This window comes from Suricata suricatta, chromosome 17 (genome assembly GCF_006229205.1).
Source record: "Suricata suricatta isolate VVHF042 chromosome 17, meerkat_22Aug2017_6uvM2_HiC, whole genome shotgun sequence".
Classification (NCBI taxonomy): Eukaryota; Metazoa; Chordata; class Mammalia; order Carnivora; family Herpestidae; genus Suricata; species Suricata suricatta.
Window position 1 is genome coordinate 32004310 of NC_043716.1, and position 21502 is coordinate 32025811.

A 21502-nucleotide genomic window follows, 5' to 3' on the forward strand; every position below is an offset into this window, starting at 1 on the left:
CTCCATCTTTAGGCCCGCCCTTAGAAATGTTAAAGGTGTTAGCTGGCCTTCTCTGATTGGGCGCTATAAGGGTGGTCCCTCCTTTCTTGGGCAATGTGTACTCTTCTATTGTCTAATGATTCTAAGAAGCTGACACCTAGGCCTTAAAGGTCAGAGGGGAAGCTTGAATCAGACCTGTGACCTTGCAGATTAAAGATCTTTTCATCCCTTTCCTTTTGTGTTCTACTATTGTCATTATTTGAGTGACATAGTCCTTAAGCTTTAATGAGTCTTTAGCATTAAACTTACTTTAGGGAAAAAGTGGCAAGGATTCTGAAGGGTGGATATTCCTAGAAACCTTGTGAATAACATTTCTAAGTGGAGCTTCACATGTCTCTCTCTCTCTCTCTCCCCTTCCTAGGTTTGTTAAACAAATGTTTATTAAACAGCGTGCCCAGAGCACCTATTACATGCATTGCCTTGTAGAAGACGAGGCACAGGATTTACCCTTGAGATGGTTTTAATTTTGTTAGGGAGACAGCCTTAGGAAGATACGGATTAAAAGTATATGAGAAAATTGCTGCAGCCATGAGAAGACTAAGGAGACATGACAGCTAAATGGAATGTGGGATCCTGATTGGATCCTGGAACAGGGAAAGGCCTTCAGGTTAGATATATAGGAGATCTGAGTAATGTGTGGACATTGGTTACTATAACATATCGATACTGGTTCATTAAGTGTGACAAAGATACTGATGAAGGATAGAGATAATAAAGGAGATTGGGTGTGAGTTTATATGGGAAGTGTTTATCTTTGTAGTTTTTCTGTGAAATTAGAACTGTTATAAAATTTATCTATTTTTATCTACATCTGTCTATCTAACAAGACAAGGTAAATAAAAATAAAATAAAATAAACTATCTAACAAGAGAGAGTAAACAAAGATCCAAAGAATAGCACCAGACTACTCCTTTTCTCTCCTGTTTCCTTTTCTGTCTCTACCCTTAGTGGCCTGCCCCTCTCGATCTTATCTCAGATTTTCTTCCTCAGTTCAACCTCTAGATATTGAACATCCCAGAGCTCTATTCTCTGTCCCTTTTGGTCTCTCTCTTTACATTTTCACATTCTTCTTGGTGACCTCTTTTAAACTCAGTGTTTTAAATATGATTTATATGTCAAAGAGTCATAAATGTATATCCCACTTTGACTCTTCAGAATTCATCTTATATCCGGCCACCTACTTGATACCTCCATGTAAATGTTCACTCATCATCTCAAATGGAACTCCTTTTTTTTTAAGTTTATTTATTTTGAGAGAGAGAGAAAGAGAGAGAGAGAGAGAGAGAGAGAGAGAGAGAGAGAGAGAGAGAATGAGTGGGGGAGGGGCAGAGAGAGAGAGGATCCCAGGCAGGCTTTGCACTGTTAACGCAGAGCCAGATGTGGGTCTTGAACTCATGAACCGTGAGATGGTGAAATGAGCTGAACTCAAGAGTCAGACACTTTAACCAACTAAGACCCCCAGGTGCTTCTCTAATGGAACTCTTGACTTTCCGTCATGCTGCAGAGATACTCCTTCCCCAGTCTCCTTTGTTTTCTTAATAACTGTCAACATTGAATCACTCAGATCAAAAATGGTAGGAGCTCTCCAGGCACCTGGGTGACTCAGTTGGTTAAGTGCTTGGCTTTGGCTCAGGTCATGATCTCACAGCTGGTGAGTTCAAGCCCTGCATCCAGTTCTGTGCTGACATCTTAGAGCCTGGAGCCTGCTTTGGATTCTGTGTGTCTCTCTCTCAAAAATAAAAAAATAAAAATTTTTTTAAAAAGGTAGGAGCTCTCTTTGATCTGTGGTCTTTAACTTCCCTTATTCTTTTCCGTCAGTCTGTTCTTTTGACCCTTTCTTTAAATCACATGGTGTCCAGCCACTTCCATTGTCACCAACATGATCCTAGTTGAAGCCACCACCATCTTTCTTCTGGAGCACAACCTAACTTGTCAGCCTCATCTTCAACCTCTCTCTCCCTGCATCTACTGTGGTTCACCCATAATGGCTACTTTTCTGTTTCTTGAAAAGCTTCTGCCTTCTTAGGCCTTTGAATCCACTTGACATACTAATGCTGTTGATCTTCAGGAGACCATATCTTTTTTGTTATTTAAATCTCAGATTAAGTATCATAATCTCAAAGGCCATCAACCGTCACTCAATCTAAAGTGCCCTTCCAGTCACTATCTAACTTGTCCTAATCTTTGATTATACTGCAGAATGCTTTTTGTACATGGTGTTCTCCTTACAGTTTAATTCAGTTGCTTGTGTGTTTTTTTGTTTTTTGTTTTTTTGTTGTTGTTGGTTGTTTTTGTTTTTGTTTTTTACCTGTCCCCTTCCATTAGAATGCAAGTGCTTGGAAAACAGGAACTTGGTATTCGATGCTTAGAACACTGCCTCACAATCAGAGGTTCTCAATGACATTTGTTGAAACAATGAAAGTAACAAATGAGAAATACGAACATTCTGAAATTCAGGGAAGTAAGGGATCACAGTGGAATGAAAATGATTGTAAGGACACAGGTTTGAGACAATAGAAGGGCACACATTGCCCAAGGCAAGAGGGACCACCCTTGTAATACCCTTAACATTCCTAAGGGCAGGCCTAGATCAGTTATTGCCTAAGGCTAGTTACGCCCTATGTGAGGGTCCTGGGTCCTGGGCCTACTCTGTGATTGGTTAACACTCTAAATGTTGTAATTGGATAAACCTGCTGTCAATAATATTGTGTAATAATAATTGGATCACTGTACTTATGTCACAATTTCCTGTAACTCCCCCTTCCCAAACTCATAAAAGCCCTGCCCCACCTTTGTTCAGGGCTCGCTCAGCATGGATCCACCACGCCGGTAAAGTCTGTGAGCCCGAGTTTAGGCTCCGGCGAGCCTAAACCCGTAATAAAGCCCTTTGCTTTTGCATGCGTGCTTCGGCCTCCCTGGCGGTCTCTGGTTTTTTGGGGGTGATATTAAAATCTGGGCATAACACTACCACCAGATTCTTTTTCTTACTCTCCCAGTGCACATACAGTGTTGATGTCAGCCTGCTTGAGTCTGGCCGAATGTGCAAGGTGATTCTGCCTTATATGTGATTTCTGTGCTTAGAACTGTCAGTTTGTGGCTCAGTTAGCTAGGGCAATCCTTGGTCTGAGTGTTCTGTCTAGTTTTTACAGTAAATGGAGTAGGGGGATAGAGATGAGTCTCACCCTTATCTCACAACTTAAAGAATGTAAAGGATGGCGCAGATGTAAATACTCTCAGGTATGGTGTCACCCCCACCCCCACCATACTTTTAAATGAAACACACTGAGCCCAATAAAAGGGTTTGCAATGGCTTTGATTTCCCTCAGCAGAGAGTCGGCTCCTGGTGTTCTTCCATCTGTCAGGTGAGTATGGGCCTGTCAACCAACTTGAAAATGCTTCTGTCGACATTCCCATTGCCACAAACACAGGCTTCACACCAACAAGTCTTTGGCCATAAACTAAAATCTCCCAAGAACTGTTTGAGCTGTACCACAATTTTGTATATGATGTTCCACTTTGCACGGCATTTTCATGCACTCATCCAGCCTTGTTGGGCACCTCTTACTGACCAAGCTTTGCATAACGAATGGGATTTCAAGAGAAGACATGTTTTAGGGCCTCGAGAAAGTTATAGTTTACTGTGAAAGAGTGACACGGTGACAGGTAAGTGTGGAGCACTATCTTAATGCCCGCATGTAGGATAACATCATGTTGAAGGTGCGTGGAGGAGGGAGAGACCTACACCATGTATAAAAGCCAAGAACTTGGGGAAGAGTGGTATCCCTGGCAGGTCCAGTGGAGGCCAGGCAGTGTACCAGGATGGCCATTTCCATTTCCTCTGGTGATCCATGGTCTGCTCCGTTCCTTCTTCCGATGTAGGGAACAGACTTGGCCATTTAAGGGAAAACAGTGATCATCTTGGGGGTAGGGAGTGTGATATTTTGCATCCTGCATCCAATTATAACACGACTTTTTTTCATCTTCTGCCATCTGGTGTTCTACTGATCCAGTAGGCTCAGTGCTTCCTTCCTTACGTTACCTCCTAGGCAGAGAAAAGGGGTTCCCTAAAGTAACTACTCTTCAGGGCTCCTATATCCCATTAAAACTAAGTAACACAGTAATACCTAGACTCTAACTGCCTCTCTCCTATATTTGATTCCATCTCCCCTCGTCATAGACCATCTGGCAAAGATAACATTGTACTGACCCAGGGCTTGGAAGTGTACTTTTTGAAATGTGCATGCTTATGGTTAAGTGCATGTTGACTGGAGTTTTATCAAGCAATCGCCCTTCTCCTGCAGGACCCCTTTGTGAGGGCTCTTCTGTTGCATCTTGTACCATTTCCTTCCCCATCACACTAGGGCACTCTCAATTGTTGCTCTTGAGTTTTCCATTAGGTCAAGAGCCCACTATAATTTCTACATGGAGATGGTCCAAGGTTGTGTCTTTTCTGAACCCAAAGTGGTGATAGGAATTGAAAATAGAGAGAGAGAAGAGGGTTTCCAAAGTTCATCTCAAAATGTTGTGAGAGAATTAGCATGTGAAAACATAATTGCATTTTCTATGGAGACAAATGAGAATCCCAGGAGTCATCCAGAAATAGGCTTTATAGATATATGGAAGAATAAAAAGGGTTTTAGGAATCAGTCTGTTCCTTAATGACTGAAAAACCCAGCAGGAGGGTGTGGGCAGTGTTTATATGAGGCCCCTACAATTTTGATGGTTTAACCCAATGGAAATGGACTTGGGGAGAGGGCATAGTGAGTTTTGTGTAGACTCTGGTGATCAATTTCAGGGAGTTTGGGAAAGATTTAGGATTAGACATGCAGTCTACGGTGCTTATTGATCGGATGCCATTGACTTGTAATTAGAAGCTCACCTCTTTCCAAATTCTAATTTTCCTTTTAAAGTAGCTTGCTTCTAAAACATTTGAGCAGAGAAGCTGAACTAGGTGATAAAAATGGTTTCTAGCTCTAAGACAGGAATCAGCGCAGTGCTGCGCGCCACAGTCCAAATCCAGCCCTCATGCTGTGTTTGTCAATACCATTTTATTGGCACAAAGCCACAGCCATTCATTTATATATAGTATATGGCTGCTTTTGTGCCACGGTGGCACAGGGGAATAGTGGGGACAGGGACAGAATGGCCTTCAAAGCCTCTAATATTTATTACCTGGCCATTTATAGAAAAAGTTTGCTGACTCTTGTTCTGAGACACCATATACTTTTTTAAAAAATTATTTTTAGTGGCATCCCTCCTCTGTTCGTCAATTTCCCCAACTGTCCCGAAGGAGACTGGAAGCAATGAATTCTGTGTCTCTTTCCAAATCCCGAGATTCTGAGCTTTCTTTTGAAACTCACAAGTTCTCAAACTGCCACAATGAAAAAATTAGAATAACATTGAAATATGTTTCCCTTACTATCAAGAGAGGGGACCTTGCTATGTATATCTCCTCATCTGGCAGGGATGACAGCTTTTACTGTCAACACAATTTTTTTCATTAGACACCTGGATTTTTCCCAGGGGCTGTTTGTATGTTAAGTAAAGAAATCCCATCCACCGGCAAAGTGCTGCAGCAGCTCACGCTGTTTTCTCTTCGCCTGTTTGCTCTGAGGAATTCTCAACTGGGTCTCCACTCACTGGGTATCAGACGTAAACAATGAGATGATGATGGAAGATCTGGCTGGAAGATTTAAAAGGGAAAGCCAGTGTTTGTCCCGGCGCTCCGCTGCAAGCAAGCCGCGCATGGTTACTGTTTGCAGGGCTTGAAATGAGGCGTCTCTGCAGTATGCTGTCCTGTCTTCCCACATTGCCCAACAGTGTGAGACCAGACTGGGGACACAGGGACATTTGAAAACACATTCCTTTTCTTCAAATCTAGCCTGCAGGTATCGCGTTTTGTAATTGATGGACAGCAAGTGGGCTCAGCTCTGGCTGATGGATTTTTGTAGGGTGAGTTTGGATCCTTCACAATGGATGTCAAACAAAGAAAGCAAACAAACTGCAGTTCTATCATAACAGACTTCATTCAGATGATCTGATTGTCTTGCCGCCCGGTTGAGTCTTTCATAATTTCACTTCTGAATGGATGGGCTGGCTGAAGGAGCAACTGACTGGACGTGAAGGGAGAGCAAGGCTTTTTGTAGCCACAGAAGCTTTCAGTGATACTGTTGTCAGTTGCAATACTCTTAATTATCCAGAGACCTTGTTTTCTTCTACCATTTAAATCACACTTCTTGGGGCGCCTAGGTGGCTCAGTTAGTTAAGTGGCCGACTTTGGCTCAGGTCATGATCTCGTGGTTTGTGAGTTCAAGCCCCACATCAGGCTCTGTGCTGACAGAGCCTGGAGCCTGCTTTGGATTCTGTCTCCCTGTCTCTCTGATCCTCCCCCGCTCATGCTCTGTTTCTCTCTGTCTCAATAAAAAAACTTAAAAAAAAAATCACATCTCTTAAATCAGTGCTTCGGTCAGACTGATAGGTCTTCCTTATAATGTCCTGTGTGTGGGGGTGGGGGAGTGGTGCAGGAGAGGAGAGAGAGAATATGAGTGTATCTAAAAATCTGAAAACGTAGTCAATAATTTTACTAAGGATTGTATTGGAATTAGCTTTCCTTTTTGTCATCTTAAGAGCAAACATCTTTGCTTTCTCTTTTTTCCTCACTTATTCACTGGAAATGATATTTTTTGAGGATATGGTCAAATGGCTAGGAAAAATAGAAAAAAATACTTGAATATACAGTGTAGTGGTGGCACATGTGGACTTGACACTACAATTCAGATAGGCATATAGGAAGATGTGTCTTTTATTTATTTAGATGAAATAGTATTCTCTGATTAGTATTCAACATGTGTTATCCTCACTCATTTAGCATAGATAAATAATGCTATAAAACATCCCATTAGGTCAGTGACTGTCAAGAAGGGCATCGTTAGATTGTTTTAATGAAGGATACTGCATTTAGCACCAACTCGGGCAAGGCAGGCAGAGAATGTGCTCCGTAATATAGTTGACAGTTTCAAACAGTGATGGATACATTGTCCGACATCCCAGCAAGAGATTCAAGTGAGTGAAAAACTTTTATTTATTTGGCTTTACAAACTCCATGTTGCCTGTGAACACAGAATATCTCTTACATAGTTTTAGTATGCCCTATTCTTCAGCAAATGCAAATACTGTGTATATCAAGGGAAGACGGCACTGTATTGTTTTCTGGACTTTACCAAGAGTTGTTCAGTATTTTGGAAAATCACACCACCGAGAACAATGCCACTTGCAGACTGTGCCCTTTGGAATACAGCAAAATAATATTACTTGTATCTGTTTCAGTCAAACATCCAGCTTCTTCATTCTTCTGATACATAATCACCAAGTATTTACAAATTGAAACATATGATTTCTTATAGGTTATGCATTAATCCTTCATATTACAGTTAAAGCATTACACTGATTATGTTGGTTTTTTAAATTATATGTGTAAATTAACAGCAAACTTTCTGTAAAGAGTCATGTAGTTTTGCAGGCCAGTTGGTTTCTGTCACAATTATTTAACTTCGCTGTTATAGTGAGAAAGCAGCCATAGGCAATATGTAAACAGGCAGGCATAGCTGTGTTTCAATAAAACTTTATTTATAGACACTGAAATTTCCATTTAATATAATTTTTACATGTTACAAGACATCCTTTTTTATTTTCTTAATTACTTAAAAATGCAAAGTCATTCTTAGCTCTTGACGGTACAAAAATAGTCATTTGCCGGTCTCTGTTCTAATGCATCAGGCTCAAGCATACACAAATATATATTATTTCAAATTACATTGATTATTCTTTGCATTATAGCTACTGTGTTAATTATTTGAAGTGGATATGTGTAAGTACTATCAACTAAGGTTTTTGTAAAACAACTTGGTAAATATATTTCATGTAAAACAAATTTTTGAGTGCTATGAAGATCTTTACTTATAATGATGAAATATATACAAGAGACTGTAATTTTCCCAACAACTACCTCAGAATAAAGGGAGAAGGACATATGAAAGAGAGAGAGAGAAAGACAGAAAGAAAGAAAAAGAAAATGAAGGAAGGAAGAAAAGAAAGGAAGGAGGGAACGAAGAAAGGAAGGAAGCTGTGTTTATGGTTAAAATTGTCCAAGACAGGCAACAATCCTGATTGGATAAAATTTGGTGACTTTTGATAAAATTCAGAAATTCTGGTCTTTGATAAGGAAAATTAATCCTGGCTTATCTGTAATGCAAGGCTGTTACGTGATGTTTGCAGTTCAATACTTTTAAGCTTTCAGATATGAATATTTCTTCCAGGCTTGGGAGCTTGGGACATGCTTCATGTCCAGCAGAGTTGGGCTGGGGTTTAGTGAAATATCAGAGTTGTTTTTCTTTTTCTTTTTTCTTTTTTTCTCTTTTTTTTTTTTTTTTGGCAGAATATACTGCCTATTAGTTTTATTTAGTTATCATCAAGGTGCGTGTTACAAAATGTTTGTTTCAAAAATTAGCCCCTGGGTCTGAGTCCATTAGGTGAATCTGATCTCACAGATTTCTGAGCCTTCAGCATTCCCTCTTTCTCTGATGACGACCCTCCAGTGAGCTGGGAAGGAGGTTGAGAATGGATCGTGCAACGTCAGGATGCAGAGGAAGCATCAGAATTGTGCTGAACCTGAGAAACATCCTTTGTCCACCTACTTAGTAAACTTTCCAACCATATAAGTCTTGATCTGGTTTCTCAACTTGGTCAGGCTTAAAGATTTCCTAGCTGATATCAAATCTCCTTGTCATTCCCTAGTGCCACAGACACCTGGAGTCTCTGTTAACTCTGTGTCCTCGGCTGGACAAATCCATTGCAAACTCTGTTTGAAGCCACTTCTCCCTTTGCCTGCTGCCCCAGGACAGAGGCACTGGCTTTCAACTCCCCTGCCATTAGGTCTTTCTCCAGGGCTGTGGGAACATCTGAGCTCTATCCATTCTACATGGAAATGGGGTGCTAGGTAACCCAGGTACTTTGATGCATCCCAAGCCATAGATTTGTACTAAGTGACTTGCAAGGTGATACCTTTCCAGAGCCTTCAGTAGGCTCTTTGTCCCTGTTCTGTTTGTTTCTGAAGACCCCAAACCGCATTGTCAACTCCAGAAGGAGTGTGTTTCTCTTTCACTCATCCTGTGTCATTAACCCTTCATCACAGAGTTGCAAGACTTGGGGGCCTTAAGTCATAGGCAGAAAACTATCTTCTGTCTACTATGGGAAGACACTTGGATCTAGGCAATTGGAGCTCATAAGGAAGATGAAGTTTAATTTGACAAATCCTTTCTTTACACAAAGCTGTGCTTGCAGACACATTGTCTTGTGTTGTTCTGTCTAATGCAGAATGAGGAGTCTGAAGGAGACTGAAAAACAGAATAAGATATAAAGATTAGAAATGAAAGTCAAGGTTTAACATTTCTATTTACTTGCCAAATTACAAATATGGTTGAAATGACCTTATTTTCTTCCAATGTGAGGGGCAGCTGAAATATGAATACTGTTCAGTAGTAAAGGGGTCCACACAAATCTGTGTACACCCACATGTATGAATCGCCCCAATTCACCCACCATCTGTCCTAAAGGTCAAAGATGATCCTGAGGTCATGTCAGTGTGAGCTCACAGATACCTATACTCTGTTCCAATTGCTTGGGCTCTCCATTTTTTTCTCTCCATGGCATCAAAAACTCTCACCATGATTATTTATGTCTTTGTTTTCATTTTCCTGAGACCTGAGGAGAGCTGGCCAATTGCACCCTCCCCTCTTCTAGCCTACCCCTTTTAGCAAATGCCCTATCCCCTCTCTGTTTCTAAGGGGTTTGTGCACACATGGAGAGTTCTTACCTGGCTCATGGATGGAATCAGCCTCAATCCCAGTGATGTGTGTGTGTGTGTGTGTGTGTGTGTGTGTGTGTGTGCACATGTATGTGTGGGTATGTGTGTGTAGGGGCAGGTGTAGAAAAGAGGTGATTCAGAGGTAGAGACAAGTGACGGGAGAGTCAAATAGGCTTAACTACATAATTACTGTCTATTTCTCTTCAATAGATATCCCGAGTGCTCTGTATAAACAACGCAATAACTATATTTACAGGTGAAGAATCTATTTTTAAAAAAAAAAGGAGAGGGAAGGATGCTGCCACAGTTTATAGAATGACTTGTGGGTAGAAAAGGATTACTGTATGTCTATTCACCCTTCTTTCATGGCCAGGGCCCAGGGGTTGTCTGCTGTTCATTTAGTCTCTCTTCCTTTCTTCCCCCTTTTAGCTCAACAGAATTCACCAAAAATCCATGAAGGCTGGTGGGCGTACAAGGAGGTGGTGCAGGGAAGCTTTGTTCCAGGTAAGGACACGTTTATTCTTCTTGTTTTATTTTCAAGAAAAGAATCTGAATGAAATAGAATATTATTTCCAGAATTTTGCCTTTGCTGAACAGCAGGAAAGGTATCAGAAGAAGCAGCAGCAGCATCTCTGTGACACATCCAGGGAAGGTGTGTTCAAGAGTGGCGATTTAGCCAAGACCATCTTTTTCCATCGGAGCCCACCTGCCGAGGCCTTTCCCTCCGCAGGTGGCTCTGCCAGGGAGAGGCCGGTGGAGGACCGAGGGTTGAGGCTCTGTCTGCTGGAGTCTGATTAAGCGAGAAAGAGCCACCTTTCAACATTAATGAAACAGGAAGGCTGGAAAGGCTGACCATGACAGTGAGGCTTGCTGGGATGCATGCTGTCACTGATGTCACTTCAGTAGCAGCTGTGGTCGGGACTTAGCAGACTGGGCCAACCACGGGCTAAAAATAACAGGCGGAGTGGATGCCATCAGCATTGGGGGGGAGAACTGAAGACAAGGAAGAGCCAGAAACTAAAGCCATGGCCAAGGAAAGTGGAGGGTCCTTGTGCCTTCCCCACCACTCTCACCTCATCCTTCTGACCCCTTGAAACCCCTCTGAGCATCACTTTCTCATTTGTGCTGTGGGGCAGTGATACATGTTCTCAAGAAGAGGAGATGGCTTGGTGGGGGAGAGTGGGTGACCCATGAAGAAGCCATCTGACTGCCAAATAGCCCCATAAATTGATATTATTAACTGTACAGATTTACTATGCTACATTCATTCCTTGGCCCAGTGGGCCTAGAAACTGGTCTTGATTAATTCACCTACAAATGATCAGGCTTCTAATAATAATCTTGCGACAACTTAATTAGCTGGCACATGCTATATTCACATGACATGATACAGATACAAGGCATTTTATCCCTAACAGTTGGGGATATCCCTTTCCAGTGGATGGAGTTCTTATCGTTTTTCTGGGGAAATCTGCTTCCCGTATTCAAGACATCCCAGAAGTTGCATTTATAATTACACTCATGTGCTTTGTGATTACGAAACTAGAGCCACAAAGGGCATTCCCTCCAGGTTATAACAGGTCTTGTTAAACTAATAATATCCTCTGTAGTGACTGAAGTGTTCCCGGGTAATATGGAATTGGCGGTGCAAAGTTTTGCTCTTCTGCCCCACATTTTATTTTTGATGGTTTCCCCTCCGTTGACGCATTCCTTCTCTACGTGTGTTCAAGGCCTTCTTTTGATGTGATTGTTGCTTCTAAGACAGCCACAGAAAATAATTTTTTATCTTTCCTTTTATGTGATGATTTTAAAAAGTTGAACTTTGCCTCATTTCCAGCTTTGTATGAGATAATAGGAGTAAAATCTGCTACATGCTAAGCAGTAAGGTATGGAGGTCTGAGTGTGGACTCTGGAGCCAGACAGACCTGGCATTGAGTCTGGGTTCTGTGGCTTCCTACTGGCAGTTCTGTCAGCAAGTTGCCTATCTACACTCAGATCCTTGGGTTATTCATCTGTTAAAATGGAGATAAGAACTCAGTCAGCCTCATGAGGTTTTGTGAGGATTAAATTCAATAATGCAGATAAAGTGCTTATGGTAATGTCTGGTGCATGGTGTGAGTCAGGACACATCCATGGTTGTTGGTATAACTACTATTATTTTAACAGTAGCAATGTTGTTGGATATTTGATACTTCTCTGCTTTGGAAAAGGCAGAGAGCCATACCTGGAAATATAATAATGCAAGTGAAGGTCTCTCATGATGCACAGAACATGGAAGATGCTTAGTAATTGTTCCTGGGATTGGTGAACTCAACTGTGCTATGCGCAGTGGCCAGTTGAGAAATGACTTTATCATTCTTTGCACTGAACAGCCTCAAAGCCCTTTGGCTTCTTGGTAAAGAAGACTGGTAGCTGATGATTTTACTTCCTAAACTTTGGGGCACTCCACTCTGGAAAAAAAAGATAAGAGTCATGAGAATTTTTGAATTAAGTAATTGGACCTGAGGCCCTAACATCTGACAGACTTCTAATGACCTAGTTCATCTGAATTGGTGCTTAGGGCACACAGCAGACCCTTTATCTCTTATTATCATTGCTGAATATAAGGTTGAGAGTGTTCCTTGATTTGCCAGTAGGATTTTTTTTTTCATTGTATGGATGTGTGAAAGAGAAGAGAACTTTGTATGACGAGATGATTTGGACAAGTTTTGTTGCCCCATGATTTCTTTATAAGAGTATCTAGAAATAATTGTCAGTTGGCGTAACAGTTGTGAATCTGTGATTTCAACAGCTTGTGGTGCGTAGAAATATAGGACTTCTCAAGCAGTGGCAAGCACAGGGTTGATTTAGCACCAGAATAACTGCTTTGGTCAGTTCAAAGCACCTATGGGGTAGCCATCTGGTGCTGAGCACCATGCTTGGGGCTGTTGATAAAGAGGTAATGGATACATGGTCACTTTTCAAGGGTGAAGCCACCATCTAAGGAGGAAGATAAGCCATAAACCTGTGGCTCAGTGTAACAAGGGCTCTAATAGGGTTTACTTTATTTTGTTTTTTTAAATTTATTATTGAGACAGAGAGAAATAGAGCATGAGTGGGGCAGGGGCAGAGAGAGAGGAAGACACAGAATCTGAAGCAGGCTCCGGGCTCTGAGCTGTCAGCACAGATCCCGATGCGGGGCTCAAACCCACCAACCCTGAGATCATGACCTGAGCCGAAGTCAGCCACCCAACTGACTGAGCCACCCGGGCGCCCCCCAATAGGGTTTAGAGAACATGCAAAGAAGTTTATAAAATTTTGTGATTCTGCCTGCCTATTGACTAGTAGACAGTTTACCTGCTTAAATCCTTCATCCAGCCTTACCCCCTAACTACAGCCTACTTTGCAGGCACAGCCCCGATTTTATTTATGTTCACCCCACACACAGCCATGGGCTCAGAGAAGTAGTCCTTCCCCAGCCCCAGAAAGTTACTCTTGATTAATACCCCAGTCATGGTGATTTCAGTATCATTCTTGAGACTGATGGATTTCGTCATCCTGATGGCTAATTTCATGTGTCAAATTGGATAGTCTGCAATATGAAGTTAAGTTGTCAAACACCATTCTAGATGTCTCTGTGAAGATTTTTTTTTAGATGAGATTACCATTTACAACAGTGGAACTTAAGTGAAGAAGATTATTTCCCCTAAGGTCAGTGGCCTCAGTCAGTCAGTTGAAGAAAAAGACTGAGGTTCCCAAAGGAAGAGAACTTTCCTCTAGAACCTTTTTGGCCTCAAGCTACATCATCTCCCCTCTGGATGTCCAACCTGCCCACCTACCCTGCAAATTACAGATTTGTCAGTGTCCATAATCAAATGATCCAATTCTTTAGAATAAATCTCTCTCTTGACATACAGACACACACAGATGCACACACACACTCACACACATACATACACACAAACACATTCTATTGGTTGTGTTTCTCTGGAAAACTCTGACTGATTCACTAATATAGACGTGAGGCTTTGGCAAACAGTTCTACCCATGGTGGGGACAAAAGCCATACCAAAGATGGCAAAACAGAAACTTGGAATGAACACAGATCTTGTATGGCTTAGCTGGCATTAAATTAACCGTGGAACTGCCTCAGCATTGGTTTTCTTAAGTGAGATAACACACTTCTTTCTGTTGGAGCTGTCTTGAGTGAGGCTTTCTGTCACTTGCAGCCCAAAGCATTCTTCCAGCTTCAGGATCCTCAGTGGAGAAGGAGGAGAAGGGAGGACTTCCAGGACAGCTGGCATGGGTAGAGAGGGATGGAAATGCACCAGGGGTGTGGGGACTGTCTGTAGGAAAGGGTACCCATGGAGCTTATGTCTAAGGAGACCAGCAGGTTGTCAGGGGCCAGGCCATGAGACTTTTAGTGTTTCAGGTTCAAGAGCTTAGACACAATCCTTTTAAAAGTAGAGGAATTACAAGACGTCCCTAAGCTCTGGAGAGACACAATCAAATGTGTATTTTAAAAAGCCAGCTATTGGGACACCTGTGTAGCTAACTTGGTTAAGCATCTGACTCTTGATTTTGGCTCAAGTCATTGTCTCAGAGTTATGGGATTGAGCCCTGTGTTAGGCTTCACGCTGAGCATGGAGAGCCTACTTAAGGTCCTCTCTCTCCCTCTCTCTCCGCCCTCTCCATCCTCTAAAAAAAAAAAAAAAAAAAGGCAAGTTATGGCTATAGTAATGGAGATGTACTGTATTTTGAAAAGAATATTGGAGGCAAATGTGTTCATGAGGCTTTTGTTTGTTTGTTTGTTTTGCTTTTAATGTTTATTTTTGAGAGAGAGAGAGACAGAATCCAAAGGATGCTCCAGGCTTTGAGCTGTCAGCACAGAGCCCATCACGGGGCTCAAACTCACGGATCATGAGATCATGACCTGAGCCAAGTTGGACCCTCAACTGCCTGAGCCACCCAGGCTCCCCAAGGTGTTTTTTTTAAATCATCCAGGCAAGAGATGGCAAAAGCCTATACTAAGACTGTGAAAAAAAAAAAAACCCAAAACAAAACCCCAAAACCAGGTTAATCATATTATTGAAGGATTCAGCATGGGGTTTGTTTAGTGACATTTAAAGTATATCTCTCTTTCACACATGTAGATAACACATTTATCATTTAGCATAAATATACACGTTTAACACATTTCAGAAAAACTTGTGCCAAATACTGTCTTTTCACATTCCATTTACCAAAACAGTAGGGGAATTGGGTGTTCTCTATGGAGGCGCTATGCTAGGAGCTGGAGTTTTAAAAAAGAGATGTCCTCTGGGGCACCTGGTGGCTCCGTAGCTTAAGGGTCTGACTCTTGATTGTGACTCAGGTCTTGATCATGGTTCAGTTCATTAGATTGAGCCTCAAGTTGGACTCTGTGCTGAGTATGGAGCGTGACTGACATATTCTCTCTCTCTCTCACTATATGAGTAAACATTTAAAAATAAAAATAGAAGAGTAGAGCCTCCAACTTCTTTCCACCTGGTAGGACAGACAGTCACTAAAAGCACTAAGTCACCTCTCACCCCTCACACCTGCTTCACATGCCAGTGTTTGGAAGGGGAGTTTCTTTTTCTCTTTTCAGACTAGGACATCAGAATCAAGGGGTTGCTTCCATTTTAAAGCTTTAAATCATGACACTGGGAGTATATATTTTTAGAACTTTATGAAACCCTGGAGCAGGTGAAGAACTCTTTTCCATTTCACCTCCCAAGGGTCGCTCTCAGGTTGCCGAATGTGAGCTCTTGAACTCCTTCATTCTGCAAGCTGTCTCTGGATGCCAGCTTTCAGCGTGGCCATACTTGGTTTTTGGTGGGTAAAGACACAAAGAACAATCAAAACCACACTGAGATACCACCTCACGCCAGTCAGAATGGCTAAAATGAACAAATCAAGAGACTATAGATGCTGGCAAGGGTGTGGAGAGATGGGCACCCTCCTACACTGTTGGTGGGAATGTAAACTGGTGCAGCCTCTCTGGAAAACAGTGTGGAGGTTCCTCAGAAAACTATCCATAGAACTCCCTTATGACCCAGCAATAGCACTGCTAGGGATTTACCCAAGGGATACAGAAATACTGATGCATAGGAGCACATGTACCCCATTGTTCATAGAGGCACTGTCAACAATAGCCAAAACATGGAAGGAGCCTAAATGTCCATCACCTGATGAGTGGATCAAGAAGATGTGGTATATATACACAATGGAATACTACATGGCAATGAGAAAGAATGAAATCTGGCCATTTGTAGGAAAGTAGATGGACCTTGAGGTGTCATGCTAAGTGAAATAAGTCAGGCAGAGAAGGACAGATACCATATGTTTGCACTCAGAGATCTAACAGGAGAACAGAAGAAACCTAATGGAGGACTAGGGGGAGGGGAAGAGTGAAAGAGAGTTGGGGAGAGAGAGGGACGCAAAACTTGAGAGACTATTGAATACTGAAAACGAACTGAAGGTTGAAGGGGAAGGAGGAGGGGGAAAAGAGGTGATGGTGATGGAGGAGGGCACTTATGGGGAAGAGCACTGGGTGTTGTATGAAAGCCAATTTGACAATAAACTATTTTAAAATAAAATAAAATAAACTGAAAAAAAAAAGACACAAAGAACATTCCACTGTGGCTTCAAGGAGCTAAGGAGAGAGAGAGAGAGAAAGAGAAAGAGAGAAATACCCATCCTGCATTAACCTTTTCAGGATTGCCATGGAGGGTGTCTGGGGCTACCCAGTTTGAGAGAGCACAGAGGGGGGCTTCCCAGCAGATGGAGTGCCTGGACTGAGTCCCCAGAGGTAACATGTCTGATTCTGCTAGGGGAATAAGGGAAGAAGTGGTATTTCAGAAAGGGGAAGGGAGATGGGCCAAGGCCTGGAGACTGGGAAGAGAGAGGCTTATTGCACAAGGAGAACTCAGGGGGAGTTAGGGCTGAGGAAGGCAGCAGGGGTCCGGTCATGGAAGGCCATGCCAACAGCCAGTGTAGATGTGACCCTAAAGGTATCGGGGGAGGGGCCAAGGGAAGGATGAAAACTAGTGCAAGATTCAGAATGAGGGAGATGGGAGCTAAGACAGGAGCAGTGGGGGCTCTGAGGAGGGTCTAGCTTCCCCGGACAGGGGCCTCGTCTCCTTTCCCCCCTACCCCTCCAGGATGCAGCACAAACCCGGCATGCAGCCGGGGGGCTCCATGTTTGATGAATCAACCTGAATGAACAGAGGAAGTAGTGCTTCTTGAAGCCAGGTATAAAGCACCGTCATCACCATCAAAGTAACACAGCACTATGAACATAAGCGTGGGCTACACAGGTACACCGGGAGAACCTCCACTTGCCCACCTGTGTCCCCTCTACTCCTCACACTTTAGGTCTGGCCCTTCTGGTCCCCAAATGTGTTGAGGTTTTTTCACACAGCTGGTAATTCTCCATGACACCAGCTGATTGTCTTACCATTTAACTCAGTTCTAACGCTTTCTGGAGTTAGTGTCGGATCCCACAGGTTAAGAGCTCAGCCCCATGACCCTGCCACCGCCCATTGCAGATGCCAGTCCCACATAGTACAGGTCCCCAGGTTGCCCACAACGTCTGTCTGACTGGGCTACAAATCAGAGGCCCCCACGATCTCTTCTTCCAGTTTAATTAGTTTGCTAGAGTGGCTCACAGAACTCAGGGAAACACTCACTTGTGTTTACCAGTTTATCAACGGATATTATGAAGAATACAGATGAGCAGCCAGATGAAGAAATACACAGGGAAGGAGCTTCTGTCCCTGTGGGGTTGGGGCGTTCCACCCTCCTAGTACATCAGTGTGTTCACCAACTTGGGAGGTCTCCAAACCCCCCACCATGGGGATTTTTATGGAGGTGTGATCGATTATTAACTCTATTTGTAGCCTCCCTCCACATTCTGGAGGAATTGGTGGGGTGGAGAAGTTAAAAATTCCAAGCTTTCTACTCATGGCTTGGTTTTTCTGTTAGCTAGCCCTCATCCAGAGGCTGTCCAGGAGCCCACCTTGAGTTGCCTCATTAGAACAAGAGATGCTCCAAATGCTGGCATCTCTTGGGAATATGGAAGTGTTTCAGGAGCCCTGTGTGTGAAAAATAGGCTTAGAAGTGTGTCCCAGGCAGAGAAGTACACCTGTGTAAGGTCTCAGGGGCATGTGTGAGCATGGCGTGCATTAGAAATGGAGCAAACTTCACGGTGGCCTGGGTGTTGAGGGTTGGAGCAACGTGGTTTGGGATTGGAGGTGGTCAGGAGCCAGATCACTCTTGGTTGGGCTACACCTCAAATTTCTGGGTGGGGATCCCAGCAATGAGAGGAGAGTAAGCAGCTGTAAGCAAGGTAAACACCATGGGATCGTGGACATGAATTTCTGTCTGAATGATTAATAGAGAAACTCAAAACATCATTTCTGATCATGGGTGGGATTAGGAAGCTGCTTTGGCTCACTGCACCATCTTCTGGTATGTTCTTCAAAATCAAGTAGAGATGGTTCACACAGGACGGTAAAGTCTCCCAGCATGCAGTTTCCAACTTCCTCTTTGTTGGGGAGCTTTAAAACCTCAGGACTGTTAGAAGATGAAGGTAATAATATCTGTTGCCAATGTTACCTGTGGTTTAGCATTGATACCTAATTACCTGCATTGTTCCAAATGGCCAATTTTCTTGGCTTGAGAAAGGCTCCTATAGACATGGGTAAGGACCACGAGCTCTCTTCTCTCCCTGCAGCTCTCCTCGGGAGGGAGGGTGGGTGTTGGGGTGCTTGGTGATGTAGGATGACCTGCCAGGGGTCACATCTGCCTCTCCTCCTTCCATATAGTAGATGGTGCCTGTATTTGTTTTCTATTGCTGTGTAGCAAATTACCACACATCTAGGAGCTTAAATGTGTGTAAATAGACACATATTTATTTTCTTGCAGTTTCCATGGGTCAGGAGTTCAGGCATGGCTTAACTGGGTCCTCTGCTCAATGTCTCATAAGGCTGCAAAAGGTGTCAGTCCTATTGCTTCTCATCCGGGGCCAAGCTCACACAGGTGCTGGGCAGAATTCAGTTGTCTGCAGTCGTAGGACTGACCTACAACCTGTAGGCTGTCCCTTCTCCAAAGTTCACGACATGACTGACTGTTTCAAGGCCAAGAAGAAACTCTTGCTTTGAATCTCTCCTTTCTCCTCCAGGAGGGTTTGGACTCTCTTTTAAAAGTGAGACCTCCCCAGTATAATCCCCCTGTGCTGATGGAGGGCCTCATTCACATCTGCATAATCCCTTCATCTCTGACATAACATGTAACGTAATCACAGGAGTGAAATTCTGCCATCACACAACTCTGATTCATGCTCGGGTGGGTGTGGTGTACACCAGCCGGTGAGAATCTTGGGGTCATCTTGGAATTTGGTCCTACCTCATTGACCTTCATTCTTCCATATGGTAGCCATTGCCAGGCTGTGCCCCTCATTCCTTTGTATGTATGAGGCCGCTAAAATGCTCATTGTAAGTCGATCACAGTCGAAGATGAAATAGACATTGTTCTAGCCTAACATCTTCAAAATGAGAGGTGGGAAATAATATTTTTTGGGTTGGATATTGTTTTCCATGAAGAGTATCCTCAGAAGAAAACCAAAGCTAGCTTCCCTCATCCCACCTCAGTTCTCAGCCAGTGCTCCTAGATTTATAACAAATGTGAAGTGTGAGGGAGGTGGAAGGATTTTATACATCAGTCCCAGGTTTGTGGTTTGGGCAACCTGCGGGAGGGTGGAATTCTTCTCCTCGTGGGGACAGGAAGGAAGCAGTGAGGTTCCATATACTGGAGGCTCCCAATGGACAACAACCCTCAGGGGCTCATCCAGACACCACCCCAAACTGCTCTTCCAGCCACTGTCGCCCTGGTTTTATCTCCCAGGTCCTTTCATCCTCCGGCCTCAGACTCTGTCTTCTGATACTTCTCCCTACTCAGACCTCTGTCCTTGTGTTGGCGAGCTTGCCTTTTGGCTGCTGGCTCGGACTCCGTGTTTGCTTGCCACCATCTTCCCAAGCTCCTACTCCACTTTCAGCTGACAGCCTCCGTTGAAACCGGTGTCAGGCGTTACTCAGGACACAGGCTTTCTCCCCTCAGGAATTCACTGCGAGATCACCCCAAGCCCACTCAGTCTCCCGTGGAAGGGAAGAAAATGCCACAGCCTAAAACTTTACCTGCCCTCCAGCATCCTTTAACTCACCCCAGCTGAGTATTGGATAAAGTCATTGTATTGGTCTCATGTGACTGCCATAACAAATTGCACAAGCAGGTGGCTCGGAACAATACAATAATGGTATAATTATTATAATTCTGATGGTAGATATTCTAAAATCAAGCCTCTCTTGATATGTCACTTTGACATCAGTTTCTTTGCTACAAAAGTATATGCACGCCTTTTTGTTTGTAGAATTTTATTTTAATTTCCCTGAGATAAAACTTGCATTTTATCAGAGTCCTGGTTCCATATTGTTTGGTCAAGGGAATAACCCTGTGCTATTAGAAGTAGCCCCTCCTTACTGTGCATGTTCTTGTTTTATCTGTTCCATATACTGGAGCGGGCAGTGGGTGAGTGCACACAGCAGTACCTTCCCTTGGACTTTGCTTTTGCCATTACCAATCTTCTTTCTCCTCTGGGTCACGGAAGCAGCAGAAAGACTATGGGAAAGTGCTCACAGGCTTGGCTTGTCCACTAACCAAACAAGTAATCTTGGCAAGTCATTTAGTATCTCAGGCTCTGGGTTTCCTCATGTATAAAATCACCATGTTGAGCTGCATTAATTTCAAAGACCCATTCTGGCTCCAATCTTCTCTGAGAGTTTGCTAATGTGATATAAGATTGGTTTGGGAGATACATTTAGCAGCATTAAGAGATAGAATATTGATTTCATTCACAGGATAATTTTATTATGTTCTGAGTAGCAGTATTTGGAAATGGAGTCAGTGATGTAAGCGTGTCTCTCTTGATTTCTGATCTCTTGTCTCTATGAGAAAGCAAATGAACTTAATGGATGTATTCTTCTCTGTAGAGGGTGATGTTATGCTGAATCATCCTCAATTATAAATACCTTCATTTATATTTTTTCTCAGAAACTGGGATTTGTAGAGATTAAAATTTACTCTGAGCCTGAAAAATGCTAGACACCATGCTAGACACTGGGGATACAAATAAGAATAATGCTCCTGGACTTAAGGAGTTCATAGACAAGTTTAGAGACAGGTGGCAAGTCACAGGTTCCACTTTAGCCTGGTAGGTGATGTGAGACCAGAGTAGAGAGCAAAGGAGAAAGTTTCACCTAACTCTGCCTTCAGGTCAGAGAAGGCTGATCTATTTCAAGAGACCTCTCTTGAGATAGGTCTTAAAAGATATGGAAGCATCTGCCAGGTGGATGAGCTGGAAAAGGGCATTGCCAGTGGGTTAAACATAATGGAATCTGACCTGCCACTAAACAGGTTGTACACTTCTTGCGAGCAGTAAGCGCTCCTCTTTCTAGTCTCCAGTACGACAGCCCCTATTATCACCATACTTCAAAGCTGGGTAGTGGAACGTGCGTACATTGAACTCAGAAGACCAGGCTTTGG

At 43.1% G+C, this 21502-nt stretch overlaps 1 protein-coding gene across 4 annotated transcripts in view; it reads left to right on the plus strand.

Annotated features, from left to right (window-relative positions):
• The window catches only part of CA10 (carbonic anhydrase 10), a 484381-nt gene that overhangs the window by 74079 nt on the left and 388800 nt on the right, over positions 1-21502 (plus strand). For all 4 annotated transcript variants that reach the window (XM_029928756.1, XM_029928757.1, XM_029928755.1 and 1 more), the window contains exon 3: positions 10331-10405. In XM_029928756.1, coding sequence (XP_029784616.1) covers positions 10331-10405 — 75 coding nt within the window. The remainder of the gene's footprint in view (positions 1-10330; positions 10406-21502) is intronic.